The 27,354-nt window shown below is 28.5% G+C and overlaps 1 protein-coding gene across 1 annotated transcript; it reads left to right on the forward strand.

The window, feature by feature from the left end:
* Positions 1-55: 55 nt before the first annotated feature.
* Positions 56-25,132, forward strand: LOC136977467 (uncharacterized). Its single transcript, XM_067272962.1, has 9 exons — positions 56-155; positions 4,515-4,615; positions 4,696-4,785; positions 6,584-7,118; positions 7,702-8,076; positions 10,009-10,151; positions 15,304-15,546; positions 19,367-19,504; positions 24,706-25,132. Exons 1-9 carry the CDS (start codon positions 113-115, stop codon positions 24,970-24,972), a joined length of 1,935 nt encoding a protein of 644 aa, XP_067129063.1. The 5' UTR covers positions 56-112; the 3' UTR covers positions 24,973-25,132.
* Positions 25,133-27,354: the final 2,222 nt, after the last annotated feature.

Here is a 27,354-nt window from a genome sequence, read left to right on the forward strand (position 1 = left end):
AATATTTTTAAATTGAACATTTATATTTTGAATATTTAAATTTTTAGAAACTGGAGCTGAATTATTTTTAAATACTTTTTATTTTCAATATAAAAAAGAAATTGAAAAGAAAATGAAAAAACTGTTTGAAACAAATTTTAGTGATTCGTATGAATGTAAGTAATTATGCAAAATATTTTATGAATGTATTATAATATATCATCATTATTTATTTTATTGACACTTTAATAGTTTGAATTAATTTTTTATTACAATTTCTTACTATAAAAGAGATAAAACTGAAAATGTTTATAACATAATAACTCTTTTTTTTAAACTTTATATCATATTGCCATTTTGAATTAATGGACACTTTCATGTTTTATCATTGTTTAAAAAGTATCAATATAAGTATAATTTTAGAACATAGTATATAATTAAAATGTAATACTTTCCTCTTTTTCTGTGTTATTGATATTAGAATATCTTCCAATATATACATAACATGTTAAAAATATATTACAGTTTAATTATAGATTAAATTAAAAATATACAAAATTTTCAAAATGCATTTGTATGTTAACTTTTTAGTTTTTTCAAATTCCAAGAAAATTCAAAAACTATTTCCAAGAATTAAATTTGCTTTAATTTTCCTTCTGGGAAATTCTTAAAAATACTAAGCTCATCCAGAAAGTAAGTACAGTTTGGGTATTAAAAAAGATTTGCAATTTGTTTTCATTTGTATTTTATTATAGAAAAATCTACATACCTTCAACTACTTTTTGACATATTCACCATGCGAATTAAGGCATGTGTCATATCTTGGCACTATTTGCAACATACCTGCTTCATAGAATTTGACCGCCTGCAACCTGAACCAGTTCTGGACGTTTACCTTGATCTCATCATCACTTGCAAAGTGGTGGCTGGCAAGAAATTTCTTGAGATGAGAAAAGAAATGGAAGTCAGATGGAGCTAGGTCCGGACTATAAGGAGAGTGACAGAATTGTTCCCAGCAAAATGAATCAAGCAGTGTCATTGTTACACGTGCAGTATGTGGTTGCGCTTTGTCATGCACAAACACAATGCCAAAAGTCAGTAGTCCACGCCTTTTGTTCTGTATCATGTGCTGTAACTTCTTCAATGACTCACAGTAAGTGTAGATCTCATCACTACTTTGCAAGTGATGATGAGATCAAGGTAAACGTCCAGAACTGGTTCAGGTTGCAGGTGGCCGAATTCTATGAAGCAGGTATGTTGCAAATAGTGCCAAGATATGACACATGCCTTAATTTGCATGGTGAATATGTCAAAAAGTAGTTTAAGGTATGTAGATTTTTCTGTAATAAAATACAAATGAAAAAAATTGCAAATCTTTTTTTAACACCCAAACGGTACTTACTTTCTGGATGAGCTTAGTACATGAGACTTAAATGAAAAAATATGTCTGCATTGTTGCATAAAAAATTCATCAATGGACAATGAGCAAGACAAGTGACATGTCTCAAAGTCAGATACATCGACTTTATATTTGAACATGCATTTGTGACCGCAGGGTCGGCACCTCTTTGATGCCTTGTCAGGACTGACACTACCGTGTCTTCTGGACATGGAAATTTCGATGGCCATTACATTAGTTTTTGCGCAAGCGGTCGCATCATAGGCTTTTGAACTCAGAATGGAGGTGGAAGGAAACAACTGGAAGAAGTACACTCCACCAAGTTGTCATTTAACAAAAATACCCATTTATTAATCAATATTATTTACACAGTTTGTATTGTTGTTACAGACCAAAAACAACTCAGATGCTTAGCGGATGCTAATAATATGACAAATGTGTAGGAACCTTATTATTATTATCATGACCCTGACTGTGAGAGAGAGTTCACATGTTGATAAATACCTTAAGAGTTTGTAGAGATAGATCTGTTCGGAACTTTCTGGAAGTAGGGAGTCTGGAAAGTGCTTTCCTCCGGAGCAGCGAGAATTTCCCTTGAGCATTGACGGATTCTCTTGAGTGGCGATGTCTAAGATCAGCGGTGGTGGCGAGCAGCAAGAAGCGGCCAGACACACACTGTTCAATAAAAAACTGGATGACCCTTTTTGACTCATCGACCCCTCCTTTTTATTAGGGGGTCTTTTTCCTGGGTTTTTCCCATGACTTTGTTAGGAATTTTAGTACATTGAGGCCAATAGTCAATTTTTCACTCATTGGTTCTTGGTGATACATTCAACGTGTCATCTTCAACAAAGAAATAAGTCCATGGGAAACAGTTTTAATTGTCTTTAACACTTGTTTTTCCATCTTATCTCCTTAAATTGTTCTCGTAAAACAAAAATTAAACAAAATATTTACACCAATTTCACTCTCACACATTTCGCATATATGAGGTTTAGTCTGGTTACTTGTAACAAACTTTTTTATATGGAATGGCAGAGTTCCACAATTTGGCATATGCATCATTGAAGACCTGTGCAATGGTTGTGAAATTTCTCTTTTCTAATTCGTAAAATCTTAACAGCATGGGTTGTACTGGCTCCCATGTAAACAGACTGATGAGAATGTTCAGCATGTATCTTTTTAGTACAGTAAGTCCATTATTTTATCCAAAATAAAAAAACTTGGGTTGTTTCCTAGTATTTTCTGTATTTTTTTGTAAAGTTTCTTCATATGCAGGCTGCACAGCCTTAATGTGCCTTGGTCAGGGATGGAGTGCTTGATATACTTTTTTAGGAAGTTTTTGAATGCAAGATGATTTATCTTGTTAAGAGCAATTCTTGGCTGTATTAAAGCTGTAGCCAGTTCACATAAAAATTTAATCTTCATTATTGTGTTACCTTTTGCAGAATTTAATAATGTCAAAATAAAACTCTGTCCCTTCTTTTCATTTTTCTTTATTTCTCTGTTGGAAATATGTTTTGCATATCTAATGTGCTGCTTAACTTGTGAAGCGAGATGCTTTTCATCCAAATTTATGATAAGTTGGTCATAATTCCTTCATCTTTAAAATTATTCACTAACTACTTCAGTTTTCACTTTGGTATCTTTTAAATTATAAACTGTCACGTCACCACTGTATCCCTTCCCCACCTTTGTGAACAATGGAATAATGCTTATTATTTTACATTAGAGGAAGATATTTAAATATCAAAACACAGTAGAACTTGGGTAATTCAAATTATATTAATTTGAATTTGTGGATAATTTAAATATTTCTTCTGGACTCTTGAATTTCCTATAAAAGTAATTTAAAACAACCAGCAAAAAGTTGTGTAACTTTTCTAGCAAAAAAGTTAAAATTGTTTGTGGTGCTATATGTTATGAGATTTTATTATAAAACTTTTCATATTATCAATTATTATAAAATGGCAAAAACTTAATTTTGAGGGTAGACATGAGTTTTATAAAACATTGTAAATGTTAATAATAAGTATTTATTTATTTATTTAGTACAAGGTACTTTTATACCCTTTGGACAGGGAACAAGTAAAAAAAAAAGAAAATACTAAACAAACATTGTCCAATAACAAACACAAATACAGTAAATATAATAATCTCTATACAATGTCCAAATCCATAAATACAACAACCAATACATAATATACAATAATCATTAGGTATACGTAACATCCAATGCATTAGTATAATTTCAATATATGAATGAAATATCTAATACAAATATACAATTACAAGAACATTAATACAAAATCCCATACATGATAATAAGTATGTAATATTCTAAACAAACAAAATTAACTAATAAGCAAGCTGTGATAAACTGTGATGACCTGATGCCATAACAATGGATATTAAAATATTTTATAATTTTCATTCATAAAACGAATAAATAAAAAAATGTACCTACCTGGTAAAAATAAGAAATATGCAAAACAGATTAGCAAGAGGATGTCACAGCCAATCAACACTAAATTAACCCCAAAGAGAGCTGAGTCCAACGCTCTTTTAATACTAAGCAGCATTGCTGCCCATCTGATATACGATTTAAACACAAGTTTTATAAAAAGGAGAAATAAAATGAAATATATTCAACATGTTAGAAAAAGAATAAGCAGTAATATTTGAAAAATTAACCGGAGATAACCTAATCTTTCCGAAATATTGTTTTCACTTGTATGCAAACTTAGTACACAGACAAACAATATGGAAGGAATTCTCGATTGTAGATTCATTGCAAAGGAAGTTTCAAGCTATCCAAGTTCTATTGTATCAGAGATAAGTGCAAAAAAGGGATAAAACTATTAAAAAGTGCTCAGTGGTAAAAGTGGGAGGAAAAGGGAAAACTAATACCCCCTTTAAAACAATTATAAACATAATAAAGAACCAATCTGTTATACTTTGAAATAGTCCACTATGCAATAATAAAAAGAGAGAACACCTCCAATTTCCAACTTTAAATATAATATTTTCCCTAAAATAATAGATTTTTGAGTCACTGTAGTTAATGATTATCTTATTAATACATTAATAATATTTATTATATTTGAAATTATGATTTAAATGGTTTTATTTTCAGTATCAAAGCTCTTGGAAATGATCAATTTAGAAATATCACTTGGCATTAATTATGAAGTAAATTCTATTACATATATTGTAAAAGTAAAATTAAATGAACATGTGAGTTTTCATAATATCTATTTTGACAGTAATCAATAATCTGAAGTAATCATAAATATTAATGTAAATGCCATTTTCAGTATGTTTCAAGAATCTGTTTAGAAACTCCAAGCACTTGTCCTAAACTCTTTTATTTATACTGTTTAGTTGGTGGAAAATCAGCAGAAAATGTGAGTTAATCTTGTACTATGTTTGTATTTTAATTTTTTTTAACAGAAATGAATTTTAAAAAAATAATTTAAAGTACCATTTACTATCCAGTTTTTATGTGAATGAAAAATTTAATAATATGTTATCTATTAAAAAATTGCAACAAATTTATATTACAGTAAAGCATCGATTATCTGAATCAATTGGGGACTGGGTTGTTTCAAAAATCGATTTTTCGGATAACCGATTATGTATGAAAAAAATATTAACCTATCCCATGTTGAAATTCGTTCAAATCCTGGTGCGACCTTAAATACCCTCTTATGGTCGCGCCAGTGCTGCCAGCTAAAACACACACACTAACAAAAATAATATTGGAGTAGCCCAAGTCATAGCCAAAGATTGCAGCACCACAGCACTAGCAGAAATTTAAATTTGCCGACTGGAAAGCTTTCGGTTAATTGACATTTCAGTCGATTGATATTTGGATAATCAATGTTCTACTGTATTTTGAAACAAAAATATATTCATGAAAAACATTATTTGAAACAAATTTATAATATATTTTTAATTAAGAAATTTAAACTTAAATTTGTTCTACTTGACAAATTTAAAGTATTAAAAATTGTTTGTGGCTCTAACTTATGTAAGCAGGAACTAAAGAAGGTGAGATGGCCAGTAGCATAAACCCTGATTCCAAGAGCCCAAGTCACCTTATTTTTGTAAATAAATTAATTAAGAAAAATTGCTATGTGACAAGTGCATTTGTATCATGTATGTGCAATAGCTAAGAGTTTACTTTTCATCCATAGTGCTAGTGGCTACATTCACAATAGTATAGAGAGAAATGTAGGTTTTTATGTTCTAACTTGGACCGCTCTAATATCTATTCTAGTTAGACAATGGATAGGGTCTAGGTCTAAATGTAAAGCTCTCTTCCTCTTGCAAAACTATAAAAAACATATGAACAAAATAAAAAAAAACAAATACTGAAATACAGGTTTTATTTAATCTTGTTGAAAGAAACTTTATATTACTTTCACATCTAAATTTTATCCCTCTATGTTCAGATCCTGAACATAAAGGCATAAATCCTGAGTAAAGGGTCATTACTAACACCTCATATATTTTCCTGTTTATGACTGGTGAAAAGTAACAAAATTAATTGCTACAGTATACATAATAAACAAACAAATCTTTAGCATTGTGTAAAACTTGATAAAGTATAAAGTTACAAGCCTTGAAGATGGCTCATTAACTGGATTGAAAACATAGGACTTTCTTCAGGTGTTCTATAAACATTTTTCTGGTGCCAGAAAAATTTTATAGAACACCTGAAGAAGGTTCTTTGATGGATTGAAAATGTTAGTGTTACATTTCTAAAATTAACTGAAAAGCTATACAAGGTTAATGCAATATATTAGTATTTATTATCTCTTTGTTTGATGGATGGATTTCATATAGTGTAATATTTGATTTTATATTATCATATATTTCAAATATATCAAATTAATTTATAAAGTATTTTTAATATATCATTTGATATCAATTGATCATTTAAAATTGTTTTCTCAATTGACAATAAGTGATATCATTTCATTTCATCTTATCATTTAAATATGCATTTGTCTAAAAAGCAATCCTGAAATGATATTAATTGATATCATTTGAAAATGATGAAATGGTATTTTTACCAGGCTTCTCTTCCAGGTTATATTTTAACATAATAATTTATTATTTATATATTTATTTATAAAAACGTGTTTTAAAATTTGTGTTCTGAAAAAGTAATATATTTTATCAATTTAACTTTTACAGATGTTAATATCCTATTTAACAGGCAACAAATCAATAGGAGTAATGAGATATCATGCTATTAATTCTTTATCAGAGTTATTGAATCCTTCAGAAGAATTTATTGAAAATATATTATTGTTAATAGAGTCACTAGAAGATAAAGATATTGTTGGAACTTTAATTGTTAACCTAGGGATTATAACTAGAAAATCATCTACTCCTATAGATATACAAACTAAAGTGGCTGAAACATTTCTAAATTTTATTGAAACTTCTTCAGAGAAATGTATTGTTACACCTTTCATTACTGATATATTTATAGGTTTAGGAAATTTGCAAGATAAAATTACACTTCATAAATTGTTGTTACACATTGAAACCTGTATGAAATATGAAAATTATCAAATTGTTGCATTAAATGCTCTGCGCCAACTTTATAGTCAATCAGAAGTACAAAAATGGCTTTTGAAATTATTATCAGTAGGTTCCTGTAAACTTAAATCAAATATAATTAGTATTTTAGCAGATGAATGTGTACTTCGCAATAAAAATGGAGGTAAGTTTTCTTTATATTTTTAAAATATATTTTACAATACTTGTTAAATATAAATAGAAAGATTAAAAATAAATTATAAAATAAATAATTTGGGATTTTTACATTTAGCACATCAACAATATCGTCAATATTTATAGTAAAATATTAAGAAATAATTATAAGTTATTAAAGAAGCTCCTTAAATGTTAATCAAACTCAAACTACATTTTTCAGAATAAAACATTTTTTGAAAACTCACATGCTTTTATGCTTTGTTCTAATTACCCCAGATTTCAAAAAGAGTTTGTAGTTTCTATCTGTATTTTTCTTTCATGTTATCTCTTGATGATTTTTATTTTTCTCTTGTTTATTTCTGATATTGTGCATAAAGCCTGAAAACATTGCTATTTCTAAAATTATTTTATTCCAAGAAAAGCAATTTGAATTAGAAAAAATAATTATTTTTTCAAAAATTAATTTCTTTTATATTTCACTGAAATATCAATATATTAAGGAAAATCTAACTTAGATAAATATTATTATTGATTATTTTTCCGTTCAGTTCAGTTAAAAGACAATAATATTACTAATTTTTTTTTTCCAGCTGCACCAAATTGGCCACAAGTAGATTTTAATGAAATAGATGAACTACTACATTATTGGTTGGTGTCCAATATGTTCCATTATAATAACTGCCCTAGTGTTCAACAATTATATCAATATTTTGAAAAGAAGATGCACCCAAAAACAAAAAATTTATTTAAAAAATTTTATTTCTATTATGTTAATGAATTAAGAAGAAAAAGAGATTTATATTCAGGCTATATGGATCATGAAACTTGCAGTAATAAGTTAAATTCCTTTGGAAATTATGCTTTAACATTAAATAGTGATGCTTTTATAAATTACAAATACCAAAAACATTGTAATGGTGAACAAATATTTGGAAAGTCTAAACTCAATGCAGTATACAAAACTGGTAAGAATGTTATTTTTCTTCATAATAAATTTATAATTTTAATGCTAACTTTTGTAAAATTGAATGAATTTATATACCTAACTTTATTCTGTTTCATTGGAGAATTCAATTCAAAAATTGGAGTACTATCATCATAAATAATGTTAATAGTACTTTTGAACATTTTCTAAGAAGTTCTCATCTTCAGAGATATATGCTTAAGAATGTTTCAAATTTAACAATTTAGATCTTTAGCTTTTTTTTTCCTTGTATAAAAGAATTGCTTCAAATTTTCTTCAAAATTCCCTGAATATGAACTTAAAAAATTTAAATACAGGTATCCCTTGCTTAATGCAGTTTTGCTTAACATGGGATTTTATTAATGCACAAAATTAATTACAGCAATCCCTTTATATGCACGGCAGAAGTTTTGATTAATGCTGCTCTACTAGCTGTCTTTACTTAACAGAGATACTGTATTTGATTAACACAATTTTGATATATGCAATAGCATCGAAAGATTAATTAATACTTAATCAAGGGATACCTGTGTTAGTGATATTGTTTCTTATGTGATACATATGATGTTAGCATCTCCAATAAATCAGAATAAAGTTGTTTCAAAAATTAGATATTTGAATTTATATATGATAAAATGATTATTAAGGAAGGTCTTTAAATATTATTATTATTCAAACTAATATTATTGTTAATTGTCTACTTGGACTTTACTTATTAATAGGACTTTATACTGGTGTTTAAAGATTGGCACAGTAATGAGAGTTAGTTCAGGAAAGAACAAAATTTCTTTATTATATCACCTGTAGCAATAATTTCTGTACACATATTATACGTGTTTCAGGCTAGCATGCCCCTCATCAGCAGTATTACTACCAAACACTAAAAAGTAACAATAACAAAACAAATAAGTTACTGTATAACTTAAAATTTCTTAGCAATAAAATACAATTTTAAAACTTACTGTAAATACATATTCCAATCTCGAGTATAACTGGATAATATTTCTTGTTTTACAATTAAACATTTCACTGTATAATTAAAATTAAATAAATAAAGTAAATAAAGACTAATCTTTATTAAAATCTAACATCATCATGTAAAAATTTCATTAAAAAACTCGCATCAAGGTTTCGTTTGCCACCATTCAACAGCGTTATGATAAGGAGACTATTAACTATGCTTTTTTATAAACATCATCAAGACTTTATGGTGCTCCAGGATTGGTGGATTATATGATCCAAATTATTGTTTATTCTATTTCTTTCTTTCTTTCTTTATGTTTAAATGTTCGTATAATTGACATTTGTAATTATTTGATTCTTTTTTCTTAATTTTTATAGTATTTTTGTCGATTTGGCACCCATAACTATTGCAGTGTTCTGCGACTGCAGAATTTGCATAATTACCTCTTATTGCATGTATGTGCTCTTTTATTCTTGTGCTTAAAGTCCTATTAATAAGTAAAGTCCAAGTAGACAATTAACAATAATATTAGAATTTAAGGACAGTAAGGCTTTTACAATTATTCAAACTGTTTTACTTACAATGAAAATTTATAAAATGCTAGTGTTTACAGAAATTTATACTTATTATCAATGACCAACCTCTTGACTATTATTTCTCTTGTTGATTCTTGATGGTAAGCATAGACTGAAAGAATAACAACTCAAAGCCCGATGAGTATATAATAAATCACCAAACAATCGCCTAAATATTGATATACCGATATTTAGGCGATCGTTTGGTGATTTATTATAGACTGAAAGCACTAATTTTTCAGAGGAGTTTTTACACTGAGAAAAGCATTTTGAATTGGGACTTACAATAAAATATTTAAAAATGTTAAATAAATCTTAATTTTTAATATCAAAATTACATTATAATTTTACATTTAAATAAAAAAATTTACAAAAATTTATTACTTTTTTCTAGGCATTTCTACAATGTTAGAAGACGAAAGCAATTATATTGTAACTAACAGATTAGGAAAGACAATTAATGTTTTAGGAAGATCTTTTGATATGGGTTCAATAACAATATATAATTTTAATAGAACAATGAGAATATATCATAATGTGAGTTATAAACATTTTTTATATTTAATTTATTTTTATTTTAAAGATTAAGTTATGCCTGGATTAAGTTTAATTTTAGAAGTACAGATAAAAGTGAATCAACTCAGTTTATTCAAAAAATATTAAATACTTGATTTTTCCATAATTTATCTAAAAATATTTAATTATAAAGCTCAATTTTTTTCAGAATTGACAAGGGAAAGTTTAAACAAAAGTTTATGCATATTTTACTGATCTAAATATTGCTTTTAGTTATGGTTTTAAAATATTTTGAAATTGACTCTGAAGATTATTTAAAAAATTGAATGAAAATTACAGTGGTGCCTCATATAACGTACTTAATCCGTTCCAGGTGCACGTCCGTTAAGTGAAACGTCCGTTATACGAAACGCATTTTCCCATAGAAACACATGTTAAAACATCTAATTCGTTCCGCAGCATAAAAAAATCAACATGGGGTGCGTTCTTTTATTCCTCCGCGTAACTCTGCGCGAGCGACATCCGTTTAAAAATTCCTGCGGAACGCATTCCTAAATTCCGGTGGGAGTGCACGCCGCCGAACGGCAAAAACGGCTGCTTGTAGCAGTAGTTTACCGTGGAAAGCAACATGGCGTCCTCCATGGCTCAGATAGTTTCGTTTCCGGGCCCATTATGTGGTTTTATGAATGAGAATTTAGAAATTGTGAAAGCGCGAGTTAGCGCACGCGGTGATGTAAGTGTCTTTACGAATTTTTTTTCGAGGCTATTTTGAATGCTCTTTCAACAAATAATCCATTTTATGATTAAATTTTACAATTGGGACTCTTCTTTTGCCTTTTAAAGCTCATATTTTAGAATTATGGATTCCTCCATCACGACACTATCAATAGTGCGGGCGCCGCCATCTTTCTTTCTTTCACCGTTGTTCCTAAATGCCTACAAACAGCAGCACACCTGTAGTAGTGGAGACGCAGAGCGACCGCTATTAAAAAACGCACCCATGGAGCAGTCACCAATTATGCCGGAAAGTTCGTTGTTCGCAGCCAGTCCGTTGCTCGAGTCACGTAACGGCCAAACAGAAAGTCCGTTGTTCGCAGCGTCCGTTATTCGAGGCGTACGTTATACGAGGCACCACTGTATTAGAATTTTCAACTTTTGATCATTGTTTCTTTAATTTTTTAAATTTAACCTTTAAAAATGCTTTGAACTTTTTTCAAATTCTTAACAATTTTGTGGATTATTTTATATAAACTTTGTAGCAAAAATTATAAAACTTTTATAATATAATGACACAGTTAGGAAGATTTTGTTTCAAATTTTGTTATTCCTCAGTTAGAAAAATAAAAAAAAACAATTAGGAAAATTGTGGATGTACTTCTTTTGCCACCACAAAAGAAACTATCCTTGTACCTGCTGGCCACAAGAAAGGTGCTCCTATGGGTGCTCCTATGGGTGCTCACTGGTTGGGTATGGAGAGATGATCTTTGCACTTGCTGAGATTTAGAAATGATCCAAGAACAAAGCAATCGCCATTGATTGCTTTGTTCTTTTATTTTGTTCATTTTTTATGCCTATTTTTCGTTAAGTGCACACATTGATGTTTTGTTTTATTTTTCATCCCTATTAGGTATGCTCAATTGCATTGGAGCACAGACATTGTCACTTTGATTCCACTGTAAATTGAAAAAGAAGTCATGGACACTTAGTTTTTACATTTAAATGGATCCTCATTACATTTTTGAATTTCTCATTGCAATTGTTCTACACTCTTATACAGTGGTATACTAGGTAAGTGGGTAGGGTAAAGGCAGGGGAAAACAATAGGGACTTTACACGAATTTTAATGTATGAGGAAATAAAATGTATTCTGTGTAATTACAACATAGTAGGTCTTGATACAAGAGACTTAGTGGGTTTCTTTACTGTAATTTACAATGACAAATACATATAACATAAAAATAAAAATATATACACAACAAACTTAGTGGTAATTTGACCCCCACTCTCATATCTTCTGTACAATTACAATATTTCCACGTGTGATGAGAACACCACAATTGGCTACAATGTTAAAAAAAATAAAAGTCTTACACTTGTTCTTATTAGTTCCCTTGTCACTGAGCAGTCATTCTTTGTCGATGATTGCTAATTTCACGTGCATGGAAATGGATTGTCTTTTACTTAGTCCAATTTCCTAGCATCCAAATCCTTTCACTGCTGACTGATTTCTTTCTCACTTGTGGCAGGTATGTAGCAAGCAGGAGACCCCAAATGAAAAGAATGGCTTCTGATGATGAAACATCTGGATTTATACCTCCCGCCATTAGGGAGTATGTCATTCACACGTGGTCCAACTCTCACCCAATAAGCGGATATACAATATGCACCACATTAAAATGTGATGTCCCGATACAAAACGGAAGAGAATGAATTTAGTACAATATATGACCTGATACAGAATAAAACAAAACATACACAAAAAAGAAATTTTACAATAATACTAATGCTGTAGCACAATGCAATTAATGAAAAATGGCAAAGTTTCATCAAAATCAATCAATAAAATTTTGAGATCAAACACAATTTTTTTAAGCCATATAGAAGAGTCTTTGCTAACACTCTGCCTCAACTAGCTTTTTCATATAGTATTGAGAAGAGGTTTTGTTTTGATTCATAAAGGACAGTAGTACTTATGATCTTTCCAGTGATACCTAAGGGGATTGCAGAGACACAGTGTACCTAAACTATTTATAATTTGTTGGCATTTTTGGTAGCAAGGTTCCAGGTTTGGGGTTGTTATATAAAAAATTACTAGACTGGATCTATTATATTATCTGAATTTTGTGACATTGGAAATGAGACAAGACTGAAATGAGACATCAGATGTTCTGTGGGCTGTAATTTTGAAAGATTTTTTATTTTCACTGTCTGGTGTTGTGATAAGTGTCATTGATGATTATGTGAAAGTACTTGAGAAAGTAATACTTAAAGTAAGTTAGTGAGCTAATCAAATTTTTAGGTTTACTAAAATTCATTCTTTTAAGCATAAACCATTCCAAAATAAATTTTATAATTCATTATTATATATTTTGTAATTGAAAGAATATATATGATAATTTTTTCAGATATAATATTGTAATATTTTGAGAATATTTTAACAACAAATCTAAAAATGAAAGTTTATATTACATATGCAGGATGATTCACTGGTGGTATTCACTATTTTTTTCAGAAACTGTTAGCGATAGAAAGATGAGACTAATAACCAAGTTTATAGGGTTGACAGGACAAGTTTTGGTGACTGGATTACTTTCAGATACAGAACAAAACAGGTTTTTTTTGCAAATTACAAGGAGTGTTTTTGAACCATTATATGGATAGTACATGACAAAATAAACATTTTATAATGGGTCACATTTTCTTAAACCTAGCAGTTTTCAAGATATTGGCCAGTTTCTTCTAAACATCTGATTTCTCTTTTTTCCAAAACTGTCTTTTATATAGCTTTTGTTTTTGACACTGTTTCACATAAAAACACATAGTTAATTAACAATTAACTTTATTTCCTCTCAGATACAACTGACTGGGGTGACGACTACACAAGAACTCTCTCTCAGACAAACAAAAGTATGTAGGAATTTCCACCTTTGACTTGACACTCAGATCAAGTTACAACAGATCTGTTACAACAGTGTCTATGCTGGGAACTAAGTTTATTAGTTTTTGTTCTTTATCTTATTGTATCAAATATTTGAAAAAGCAAGCTTTGAATAAATTGAATTGTTACTTTTTCAAAGGTGTGAAGGAATGTTTTTTTTGTTTTTGGAGTGATCTTTTTCATTTTTGTGAATTTACTTTTTCTTCTGTTTTCATGAAAATGAATTATTCAAATGAAAAAGCATTTAATATGCTGATGGCTTTAAATGTATGTCACCAAAGAAAGTTATTCACAGATTGCAAATCTTCATGTCAGTTTTCTTGAGGAGAAATTAAGAAAATGGTTTACTTTCAGTGTTCTTCTACTGAAAATATGAAAATCAGAATTCAGAAAAGTTTTCATGAGGTTAGTAAATGTGAATTATGAAATGTATTAAATGTTTTTCCTAGAAGAATAAGTGCTTGTTGGTGTAAACAAGCACTTATTCTTCTAGAGAGGAAAGGCATTTTCAGCATCTAATTTAAATAAATTTTGAAATTTACTTTTATTACTATCATGTTTCTGTCATGTAAAGCTTATTAATTAATAAACTGATAAACTTAGTTTCCAGCATAGAAACTTTCAGGAAAAAGAGAAACCAGATTTTTTGAAGAAACTGGCTGATATCTTGAAAACTGTTAGGTTTAAGAAAATATGACCTATTATAAAAGTTTATTTTGTTGTGTATTATCTATATAATGGCTCAAAAACACCTCCCTTATAATTTAAAAAAAACCTTATTTAACCTTATTTTGTTCTGTATCTCAAAAACTGTTAATTTTCAAATGAACCAAGGTCATCAAAAATTGTCTTGTCTGCTCTATAAACTTGGTTATTTGTCCCATATGCCTATCTCTAATGGTTTCTGAGAAAAACTACTGAACACCATCAGTGAATCAACCTGTATATAAATAAATTTATAAAGGATTTAATTACCACAAAATTAAAATATAAAAAAATATACTATAGTTTTTGATAGTATCAAAAAGTGTTTATTTATTTTTTTAATTTAAATGATTGCATTATTAATAATAATTATTATTTTAGTAAAAATATCATTTGGCAATATTTGACAATAGTAAATTATATCAAATGATATGATTTGACAAGAAATGATATTTAGTAAAAACAAAGGACAAGTCATTAGAGTAAACTGTTAAACAGTGGAAATGACATGTGATATATCATTTCATCAGTTCATAACAAATGATATCATTGCATGTTACTTGATCATTTAAAGCTGTCTAAAAACCATTTCAGAAATGATATTAGTTGATATCATTTCTAAATAATAATGTGATATTTTAACTAAGGTAATAATTATTAAAATCTCCATGCTCATTTAGTATTAGTATTAGAGTGTGTTGTTATTTCTATTAAGGTATTCTTATCGATAATATATAATCTAATAATTAAAAAAATATTTTACATTAATATAAAAATGCTTCTAAAATAACTCTTTAAAATATTTTTTAGTTTGATGGTGAGACACGAGCTGACATAATTTCAGAGTTTATTTGTCAAATTGGGACATTAAATTATCCTGCTTTTTACCATATCCCACTTTATACGTTTCCAATAGGAATAATTCTAATGTCATTTGGCATCCATATTAGTGGTGATTTGAATCTGACAGTTAGTTGTCCTGAAGATGGAATTTTTAATATTCAACCAGTATCAAAGATTAGAGTTGCTCTTGAAGGACTTGGTACATTTCCTGTAAGATTTTCAATTATATTTTCTTAACTAATGCAGATAAAGTAATACATTAAATAATTGACTAAATTCAAATAAAGCACTTGAAAGATTATAGAATTCAAATGTACAGTACAGTACATATGGATAAAAAATTTTAAAACCATTTGTTTCAGCTTCAGATTTCCAACTTTCAAGCACTTTTTTTTGAGTTTAGTCTATACTTTACTTATATTAAAACAGATTATAATATTGTTTTATATATATATAAAGTACAAAAACAATTAGAGATGAATTTATGTCAGTAAATACTTTTTCAGTTAATTCGTGTATTTTAATGTTGTAAAATTAGAAAAATGTTTCAGATTTATTAATCCATTAAATTTAAAAAAATAATATTATAATACATATCCAGAAAGTAAGAACCAATTGTATATAAAAAACTTTTAATAAATTTTTAAAATAAGTTTATTGTAACATGCTGTTACATATACTACTTTTCTATATAGTTGTCACATAAATTTGGACACTTTTCACATTGTGACTGTTGGAATCAACAATTGAAATTATTGTTAAATATTATATAACATCTATACATACAGTGCATTGTGTCGTGGTAATGTTTGTAAGTGCTTATCCTGTTGTGGAATAAAAGGTTGGTGGCACTGTTGACCCCTTGGGGAACTGTTAGTGATGGTGACCTCATTTTACTCTTCCTTTTTCAGTGTTGACCTGTGAGTAAAGTCAGTGTCGTCTTTTGTGTAATCTTTGTTCCTTTGTCACATAACCAGTTATGCGAGTCTAACCAGTTTTCTTAATCTCCAAAAAGCAACATCCAGTCTAATAGTGACACTCAGAGATGCAAAATACATCTGATTGCACAAACAAGGTTCAAGAGAAATTAGGGCAGTTCTGAGGAAAAATGGAAAGAACTGTAAAAGAATACAATAAAATGAAGTAACTTTTCAGCTAAGCCTGTAGTCATTAATTAGGAAAATTCTCCAAAATGCAAGGATCCTTGTGTTTTAAAGTGCAATTGGGATGTCATTTATTTTGTTTCTGATCAGTTCACTTGTTTTTTCACTGCCTATTTATGCAGTTATATACTTGCATATTTTAAAACATAAAAATATGACCACATTTCAAATAAACCAGCAATGAGTTGCTCAACTTTCTTTTCAGAGATTCATCTTTCAAGACACACTAATCTGTCTGTAGCATTACATCCAGTGTACCATCAAGTTTACAATATTCAGAGAGTTTCCTTAATTCTGCGATAAAGTTGGCAACACTTTCTCTAGAATGCTGGTTCTTTCGATAGAATAAAAATGCCTGAAATATTTCAGACAGCTTTGGTGAGAAATGAGACTTGACGAGTTGTATTAGCTTGTTGTATGATTTAACTGTTGGATTGTTGGGCGCTGCCAGAGAATGAATAATGGCTTACATCTTAGCCACAGAGACACTCAAAAATTCTGCCCTTTTTTCGGAGGGTCAGTAATATTGTTTGCTTGAAAAAAACACTTTAAACTTTCATAGTATGAATCCCATGTAGATGGTTCTGAGGCCTCAAAAGGTTCTAAAGTTCCGAGCATAATTATTTTAATAACAATGTTTCCTTTTAATAAATGCTGTACTGACAATTCTGAAGTATTAGTTCATGGAACTGGTCAACGATGTTAACTGGTGAGTGTGGTGTTACTATCTAGGCGACAGATTTTTCAGGATCCCATCCTTGTTGCCATTTGTTGCCTTCCATAGTTTAGTAATTCAGACAGTTTAGTAATTTACACACCAAGATACCCTTTATTACAATTGATCTTTGTTACAACTAGTTGGAGCAACAAAAACATAACACGTCATCCTCAAGTCATAGAAACTGAATGACCACATGCTTTCCACACTCATATTGCTCCCTTCTCTCAACTACATTCTCCTTGGCTGCCCAGATCTAGCCCAAAATCCAAATACATAGCATGGTCTGATTGACATAAAATTTTTACTACAAACAAATACAGACACTGTGAGAGTTTTTTTTTACAAAAACACAAGAAACATCACAGTCACATAAAGCAGTAACTTTAGCAGACTCAAATTACACACCATTAAACTTACACTCATATCATATGGACATATAGAAAGCAAAGACACCATTAAGCAATTGTAGGTTCAAAAGGCACTCCACAGCAGGCATCCCTGGGTATGTTCATAAAGTCGAACAAGGTAAACAAGAAAGACGTCATTGTTATTCTTATTTCGTTAGACTTTCTAAACAATTCGTTTATAACTAAATGGCTATTTCTAAAAACAAAGATATGAACATTGTTAGTGTAGCCTTATCCGAAAATATTTTTCTTAGATTGCTTCAGGTGAACAGTTATTTCAATAATTTCACCTTTTAATTCACAATTTAAACATTCGAGTAGATTTGAAACATTGATATCGTTGGCACCATTTTCTTAATGAAGTAAACTAACTCTTTCCTTCGTGAGCTTCGTTAGAGTTCATTCAAAGTGCCGTTACCGTAGAGCATGTGCACTGAGTGAGACTACTACTTTTTGAATAATTTGTTAATAATGTGTTTAACTCGTGTTTGACTTTATGAACGTACCCTCTTATGACTTGGCCCAGGTTTTTGTTGACAAAACAGCTTTTGAGTCAAACAGCTGATTAGTTCAGGGATTCCTCTGTGGGAGGCAAAGGGTTCATGATTGCCATACAGGATCAGGTCATAAATATTCAAAAGTACAGAAAACACATACTCAAAGATACAACACTCACAAATGACACATGCAGAAAATGTCACATTATGCCAGAAACTATACAACTCATCACTTCTGGTTGCAAGCTCTTGGCACAGACAGATTATTTACATAGACATAACCAAATAGCAAATATAATACACCAAGAGCTTGCAAACAAACTAATTATTAGACATCCGCAAACCATACTACAATACATTCCACAAACAGTATTGGAAAACAACACACACAAAATGTACTATGATAGAGTCATAATCACAGATAAAACAATTTACCATAACCCACCAGACATCATACTCATTGACAAACAATAAAATCACATACATTATAGACATATCTGTTCTAAACACTCACAATGTACAAAATACATGCACTGAAAAAATCAGCAAGTAAACAGAACTCACCCAGTAAATAAGGCATCTGTAAAGAATGGATAGGGTGCTTATTGTACCCTCATTCTCTCAAGGCACACTACACAAAAGCCTGGACACATTTGAACCCTTTTAATTACATGTACTCCACAGTTATCCACAGTTGAATAGAAACACCATACATCATGCTACAGAAAACGACTATATTGAATACATGTCATATTGTTAGGAAATTCCATAGGAAATTGAATACAGACACTCACATTTATTTAATTTTTGTTTTGTTTTGGTTGCTATGCCTTGACTCTGGTCTGGTATAGTACACAGCAACTGGTGTCAACAGTGTATAACCCACTACACCCAATATAATAATAATAAATTAAATTAATAAAATAAAGTATCTAAGTTAGATACTTTATTTACTAAAAAGATCTTTACATAAAATTTTTGTAATTGTAATGATTGGATGAACAGTATTTATTAAATACTGTTCATCCAATAAGTTACTAAAATAAAACAAAATTTTTCATTTTATATTTTTTAAAATGTTAATTTTAAATATTATTTAAATTGTCAAAACTGTTACAAATTTTTATTAAATTAATACAATATTTATTAATATTATAAAATTGAATGGAACTGTACAAATTGTTTAAACATAAGATTTCATTCAGTAATATAATATAATTTAACATAATTCTTTATTTACAGCCTATACAAGCAGCTATCAACTTAGGAGCAACATTTAATACTCGTATGGACACTTATCTACAACCTATTCCTCACTGGTGCACAAATTCAAGTGTTGGATATGAACCTATGATCATAAGCACAGAAGCTTGGTTTTTGGTATTATTATTATTATTTTTAATGTTATTAAAATTGTTTACTAATTAATGTTTTGACAGCAAACAAAATTTGAAAACAATTACACTTGAATATGCTCCATTTTCATTATTTCTTAGGTTATGTACAAAAGTATGGCAATAGGTTAGAAAATGACTTCCCAAGATTTTTACATATTTTGGACTCAGGGCACCTTGAAACTTTGAGAAATGCAAAAAAAAAAAAAATTGGAGGTTTTTTTCTGTGTATTTGTGGGGGTATGATTTTATTTACCTTCTTTGAAGTTTAAGAACTCCTGTGCTTTTTGTTGAAAATTTCTGAAATTTTTCAGCATGGTTTGTTTATTTGGGGATTGATGCTGTTAAATTTTGGTGATTAAAAGTGGAGAGGGTGGGGAGATACAAGGGAGTTGTGTGTTGTATCTTGAATTGGGTCAAACTTAATGACAATTTTACTCGTTATTTGGATTTACAATTTTTTTTTTGTAAAACTTGTCAAGTACCCTCAAAATTAAGCTTTTTGCTATTTTATAATAATTAATAATATATAAAGCTTTTTAAATAAAATATAACAGATGGCGCTACATGCAGTTTTAAATGTTATCAAGAAAATTAAGCAAATTGTTGCTGGGTTTTTAATATTTTGCTTTTCTTTTAAACTTATCTTAATATAATTTGTTCCTTGAGAACACAACCAGAAATATGCTATACAAAATTAGACGGATACTAAATTTACTGGAATTCTAGATTTAGAGTTAGAAACACATGCCTTCAAACCATTTCGACTTGGACAGACAAATTTCATTGAATTTAGAGGAGTTACATTGGAATTAAATTGAGATTAGACTAAAAGTCAACTTAGAAAAATATATATACCACTCTATATGAAACTATGTACTGTATATTCTATGTATGAAACAATAGACACAGAACCAACTTCTGTTGCATTTAATACAAAAAGAACACTGCACAAATGTTATCCAACTCCTGAGTTCTGTCTCACCTGAAGAAGAACTCTGAAGGAGTTGGAAAACATTTGTGCAGTGTTCATTTTTTTTGCATTAAATGTACTGGTAGTTGGTTCTGTATCTGTTATTACTTAGAAAAATATTTGACTTGAAGAATGGAAGTGAAAGTCACTTTACAGTACAGTACAAGTGAGAGTACAGTTCATTCTTATTGACAGTGACTGTATTTGGTAATTTTAAAAAGCTGATGAAACCTAAAATAAACTAACAAAAGTACTTTTCATATACATTGGAACATCGGTTAACTGAAGTAATGAGGGCAGACAGAGTTTTGACAACTCTATCTGCCCCGAGTTGTCAGCGTACTGCTCTGATGGATCCGGGATCAAAGCCAGATAGTAGAAAAATTCTCAAAAATTTTTCAGGGGTGGTCTGTCCTTGATATGGCAGGTTTTTTCATTACCACTAGGCTGCACTCATTGTGGTCCTGACCAAACTTATATGGTCTGAAAAAGATCCTCTTTAATGACTGCAAAGTTGAAAGAGTCCAAAAAAATTTATGGTAGTTTCTAGCACAAGTTGTGATCAGTTTCCAAATTAGAAATTATAAAATGCAAATTGTGCCAGTCATTTTAAAATTTAAAGTAAAAAGACATGTATTTGTGAGCCTAGGTTCTGGCTTATGGACATCCTGATACATCTCACATTATAATAAGACATTTTTAATACAAGTGACAGCACTTGTAACTTTGTTTATTCATTTATTTTTCTAAAGTAAAATATAATGTGCATGTATTAAATTTAAAAAAGGAATAGCTATTAAGCAAACAGCAGACTGGAAATTCCCAATTTCCTGGTTGACCAGTACACCACTGAGGGCAGTATATTTCTGGATAATTAATTTTTTTCAGATAACCAATCATACTTTGTAGGGAAAGAATAAAAAGATAAATAGCTTTAAGTAAAATAAAAATATTAATTTTAATTCTAGTACAATAGTAATAAAAAATTCAAGCATAAAAATTTAATATATATGAATGATTAGTAATAGTGAAAAAATTGTCTAATTTATTAAAAATGAGTATTAGTCTTTCTTTGTAATCTACAAAGTACTAATAAAATTTTAAATTCAAAATTTCAAATAAATAATATAGTAATAGTAATGGTCTGAAAAAGATCCATGTGACCATTATTATAATGTAAAACTCTAAAATTTCTGAAATTAATATTCTGATTTTGGTTAATTGACTTTTTGGATAATTGATTTTCAGATAATTGATACTCTACTGTATAGTTTAATTTTATTAAAAACAATGCTTTTATAATTTATAAATCAAGTCCAAACCATAATACAATAAAATCAGATGTAACATAATACTGGTAGTTTCTTTAAATCAGGTAAGTGGCTGTCCATTAATTACTTTTGCAGTTTAAGGAGGAGGAAGGTCAAGAAGTATATCAATATGGGGTTAAGGCACTATCTACATGGACTTTTTTTTAGTGGTATTAGTGGCATTCAAATTTGTTCCTGTAAACTACTTAGTAGTCATGTGAATAAATTATCAGTTAGAAAATATTTGCAGAATTTTTTTAAGTCATTTCTTTAATATCAAGGGGTATTTGAATTATTGTATATGTAATTAAAAGGGAGTGAGTTTACCAAAAGTACATCATTAACACAAATAGAGGGAAAGGTCAAAAGTCATTCAAAAACTGTACTTGTAATTAATAGACAGCACCTAATAGAAGATTCATAAGAAGAAATCTAAAAACTCCACTATATATATAGAATGTTTTAATAGTCATAAATTAAAAACTTATACAAGAAAAATTGTTCAAACATTATTTGAACAATTCTTCATCTTCAAGAAGTCTTTAAAAATAAATGTTGTTACTTTGGAGATGGGTATCATTCCAAGTACAATTAAATGCAAAAAGCTTCCCTGTGGATGATGCATTTATTTAAGAGCACTTGGTATTTTATCATATATTTTAAAATTTTTGACTCCATTAAATCATTCTACTGTTTAAAAGATTTATAGTTTAATATTGAAATTAACTATTGGTCTATTAATTTTATTTGCATTTCAAGAACTACTGGTACAGTAATTTCATACCTATAATACATAGAAGTGGTGTGCAGAGACATTTGATGATAGGGAAGCTGTGTTTCCATAAAAATGATAAACAAATACTGGAAAAGACAAAAATAAACAGTTTATTTATTTTAATTCTAAAATTGATACATTGACTTGAAACAAAGCTATAAAAACGTTTATATGAAAATAATCGCACAATATGTATTTATATTTTAGAAAATACAAGGAAAGCAATACTTCCACAGCTTCCATGGACTGCATGCCACTGATACATAGGTTATCTCAGTTTGAAAGATGACTTGAAAGGGACTGTAATACAATGGGACAGAGTATATATTGATTTTAAATTGCAATTACAAACTCATGCCTATGGAGCAACCATTGCTTGAAAGGCATGCAAAAAAGGTTTTATTTTTGTACTAACAATTTTCTGTAATATATATGCCACCAAAGCTTATATGCAAGAAAATATGGTACTTTGAAAATTTGGTAATTAAATTGTGTGAATCTGTTTATTAAACATAGAAAAGAAATTCAAAAATATGGACTCTTTTTTTCTTAGAATTCTTCCTTTGAGGACACTAAAAGATGTTTATTCATATCTGTCACAGATTTGGCCAGACTTAAAATGCAACAGCAAAGTGAGGGACAAGACTCTTAAAGTTAATTTAACATAGACATGTGAAACATCCACAAATTTTCTGGGAAGCCATCCTAGATTAAAGCCCAGATTTCTCAGAGGGTGGGATAATGGCTTTGGTGCTTAAACTGGCTGACTGTCTTGTTTGGATGCTTTTTTTTTGAAAATAGTACTCTTAGATAGTTACCAGACATATTTTTGACAATAATTTTAAAATCATTGAAATTAATTTTGAATTATTTCAATTAGATGGTTATTGATATATTGCAACATCCTGAACAATGCTCATATTTTTGAATTACTTTATTTAATTAATAACTTTTCCAGGCAGCTCCTTTGAATAAGTAATAAGATTAATAACTTACCTAATAATTAAGTATAAATGTTATATCTTATTCAAAAGAAATATTATTTTAGATGTAATTATATTATTTATTAATAATATATATTTATAAATTTTAAAATTATTTAATATAATAGTCTTCTATTATTGTTATAAAACAATGTATTGTTATTTAAAGTTACAGTAAAACCTGTCCAAATGGGAAAAATTCTTTAGTACAGAGCAGTTAAACTATGTTAAAAAAACCCTGTTTAAAGCAAAAACCTGTCAAACCAGAAAAAATATTTGGTACTGTGTGATTCCAATTTACACAGGCTTTACTGTATATTATGTAATATAATATTACATAAATATATTACATACAAAATTAATTTTGAATATTTTTACGTCTTAACAATATTTCTTTAACGTGATTATTAGTGAATTTGTTGTAAATTTCATTCTTATAGAAAATTAGACATCATGCAATGACTTTTGATAATTATGATTAAAAATCGAAATAAAAAATGGTTTACTGGCTAAGAAATCAATCGAAAACAACGTAAAAGATCTTTGAGGCATTTGTTATATATGTAGACCAATGCCATATGGCTTCCATGATTAACGTTCACCTTGATCTCATCAGGCTCTCTGTCTTGTGAGATCACTTGGTTGGCTTTGTCTCAGTCTGTGACCATGTGTGGACCAAGAACCATATTTGTTGCCTACACATTTTTAATGTAATGTTTTGTACATATTAATAAAGTATCTGTGATATTTTTGACAATCAAAATCATCATTTATTTTATGAATGTAACACTTATTCAGTCTCAGATTAGAACATTCAAAAAATTCATTTGGCTAAAGTGTTTGGTTAACTTGGTTAAATTTTGGAAAGCCTTTTAAATTTTAAAATTTTAATGCCAAAAGTAAGACCTGTTTAAATGAAGTTCTATAATCAAATGTTCTAAAACATTGAAATGGATTTTAAATGATGCTAAGACCAAAGAAGCATCAAAAATGTTTATTGCTATTTTTTTCGAGTTGATTTCCTCGCCAATAAATAGTTCTTTTATTTGTTATTTTTATTTTAATGTATTGTTATGTTTATTCATGAAGAAAACCAGATTTTTCACCTTTTTCTTTTCTTTTGTTTTTTATAAAAATTTTTTTTAGATTCCACCCAATCCAAGACAACATTTTACACCTGAATTTTTGAAATGGGAAATTGGAGAAAGTAATGATATACCTCTGACAGAATTTTGTTTGGATCCAAATGTTCCACAAACTACAACATCACCGAGGGAAGATAATACAACATTTACTGAAACAACAACAAAATCAGCATCGGCAACATTATCATCGACATTAACATCAGCATCAGTAAAAACTAATGAAACTAATTTGTACTCTGAAAATTCAGTTAAATATAATTTTAAATAAAGTTATAAATAAGGTTCGAAATATGACTGAAGGTTCAGTGACTGAAATGTACTATATAATTTTTAAGATTTAGTTTTAAAAATGACTGTAATCTGTTTAATTTATGTAGTGTAGTGATAATATTAAATGTAAATTTTATAAAAGTTAAATAAATATTTTACTGTTTACTTCCTTCAATTGATTTTTTTCTACTAACATTAATTATTAAATATATACTTATGTGAGAATTTATTCATGTTTAATATTTATTCATCCAGACTTATTCAGGACAAATATACAAATATTTGAATATGTAATATAAAATACCATTTAATTAATTTTAGAATGTAAAGAAAAGAAATTTAAAGAAGAATTAATTATTGTGACATTGTCACAATGCCTGGCTGCAATTTTTAATACTGTGTTTTAATTTAAAAAGTCGTATGACTTCTGGTTCAGATCAGAAGTTCATACTTAGTTAATCAGTGCTCTGGCCTTTAAGCTTTCTATATCTGGTCTTGATTTCCATCTATCTAACTCTGTTTTTGAGATTAATGAATGATGGATGGATGGACAACCAGAGTGGGAATCTTTAGGTCTGCAATTTGAAAATTGCTGCGCAATTAACATACTCTTTAAGTGACATATTCATAAATTTAATAATTTAATTTAGTTTCATATTGTTAAATTATTTAATTAAATTATTTCAAAATTTTAAATGTGGGATTATTATTATATTATCCAATAATAAATGAATGTCATTTGTAAACAAACTTAGTAGGCCTATCTTCTAAATTTTCTAAACTATTATCTCAACTGATTGATAAGCAATGCACTTATCAATTAGTTTAAATAGCCAGTTGAATTTAACAAGTCCATCAAATTATCTTGTTTCTGTTTATATACAATATATTTTTCAACAGAAAATTAATTATTAATGTAAATTTATTAAATCTGTATCTATTTTATCTGACATCTAATTTTTCTACCCTGTTCATTTTTGTACAATAGAATATATTATAAATACTGAGAATTAATCCTGTCTTTTTATAGTTGTTTTATTATATCATTAATAATGTTTATATTTGGCATAAATTTTATAGCATTTTATATATCTGTATAAACAAACCATTGGTATATCCTTATTGCTTTCTTGAATATTAAAGTATTTAGTAATTATTGTGTTAGTTAATTAAAAATACTTCACTTTCCAACAGTTAATTAAAAAATATGCTAGTTAATTAAAAGTACAAGAATTAACAAGTAGAAAATTAAGGTTTTTTGTTTCTCATAATGTCGTTCCAAAATATGATTTTGTTAGATTCAAGTGTGACTGTATCTGTCTATAGGTGTAAAATCAGTATAATCTCAAAAAACTGATATTTCCAATCATATTTTTCTACTTAAAAAATTTCAAATTCTACACCAATAAATTATTATAATCTAGGGAGACCTCTATACTCATTTACCCCACAAGCTTAGCCCCTTATTCCTAATATAATAAGTGGACCACATCATTTACCAATGGGAATACATTTTACAATCAATGAAAATGGAATCTAAAACTGATTGTGATTTGATTATTTTTCAAAATTTATATATTTATTGATCTATAGATAGATGACATTTTATTAATGCATTAATAAAATTACTGTATTCAAAGATTGATTTTACAATCAAACATTAAAAACTGGCAATTTCTGGTCAGTCTACAATATAGACTATTCATAAAAGTTTTAGTGTTGCTGTTTTTATTACTATTTTTCTATTGTGATGGAAAAAACTGCTGTGATGATTTTAAATTAAGTATTTTATATGTATATATACATACTATTTATCTATCTACACTATATATACACCCTATATATAAGGTAGATTAAAGAACTAGATTGTTTACTAAATTAATGCATATGTTTTTTTACAAAACATTTAAATATTCTATGGTTATATTGGAAAATGAAGTACTGTTGTTGTTTATCTAAATTTTCCACTTCATTCATACATTTTTTGTAGTATTTATGAATATGTATATTCAACATTCAGTATTATATATACAAATTATCAAATCACATATTAAATTATATCAATAATAATTTTTATGTATATGTAGTTCGCTATAGAGATATTATCTTGATGTAAAATTCTGTTTTATATTGAGGAAAATGCAATATATCATAACTTTATCAAAAATATCTTGAAATAAAACACGAAACTTCCTTACTTTAAATATACTGTATTATAAAAATTCCTTGAAAGGTTTAAACATTCTAAGATATAAACAAATAGAACCTAAATAAAATTAAATTTAAATTTATTTTTAATTATTTTTTAAAATTTTTAGTCAAACTATCAGAACTAAAATTTAATTATGTTATATTCTAATTAATACTCTTAAAAATTATA

Source organism: Centruroides vittatus, unplaced genomic scaffold, assembly GCF_030686945.1.
Source record: "Centruroides vittatus isolate TY-2023 unplaced genomic scaffold, ASM3068694v2 contig_459, whole genome shotgun sequence".
In the NCBI taxonomy this organism is placed as follows: Eukaryota; Metazoa; Arthropoda; class Arachnida; order Scorpiones; family Buthidae; genus Centruroides; species Centruroides vittatus.

Bases quoted from the DNA above. Each gene is read 5' to 3' on its own strand.
- LOC136977467 (XM_067272962.1), top strand. From the start codon at position 113: ATGAAAAAACTGTTTGAAACAAATTTTAGTGATTCGTATGAAT. The intron at 4,786-6,583 runs GTGAGTTAATCT...TAACTTTTACAG, and splicing joins GTGGAAAATCAGCAGAAAAT to ATGTTAATATCCTATTTAAC. The intron at 10,152-15,303 runs GTGAGTTATAAA...AATATTTTTTAG, and splicing joins CAATGAGAATATATCATAAT to TTTGATGGTGAGACACGAGC.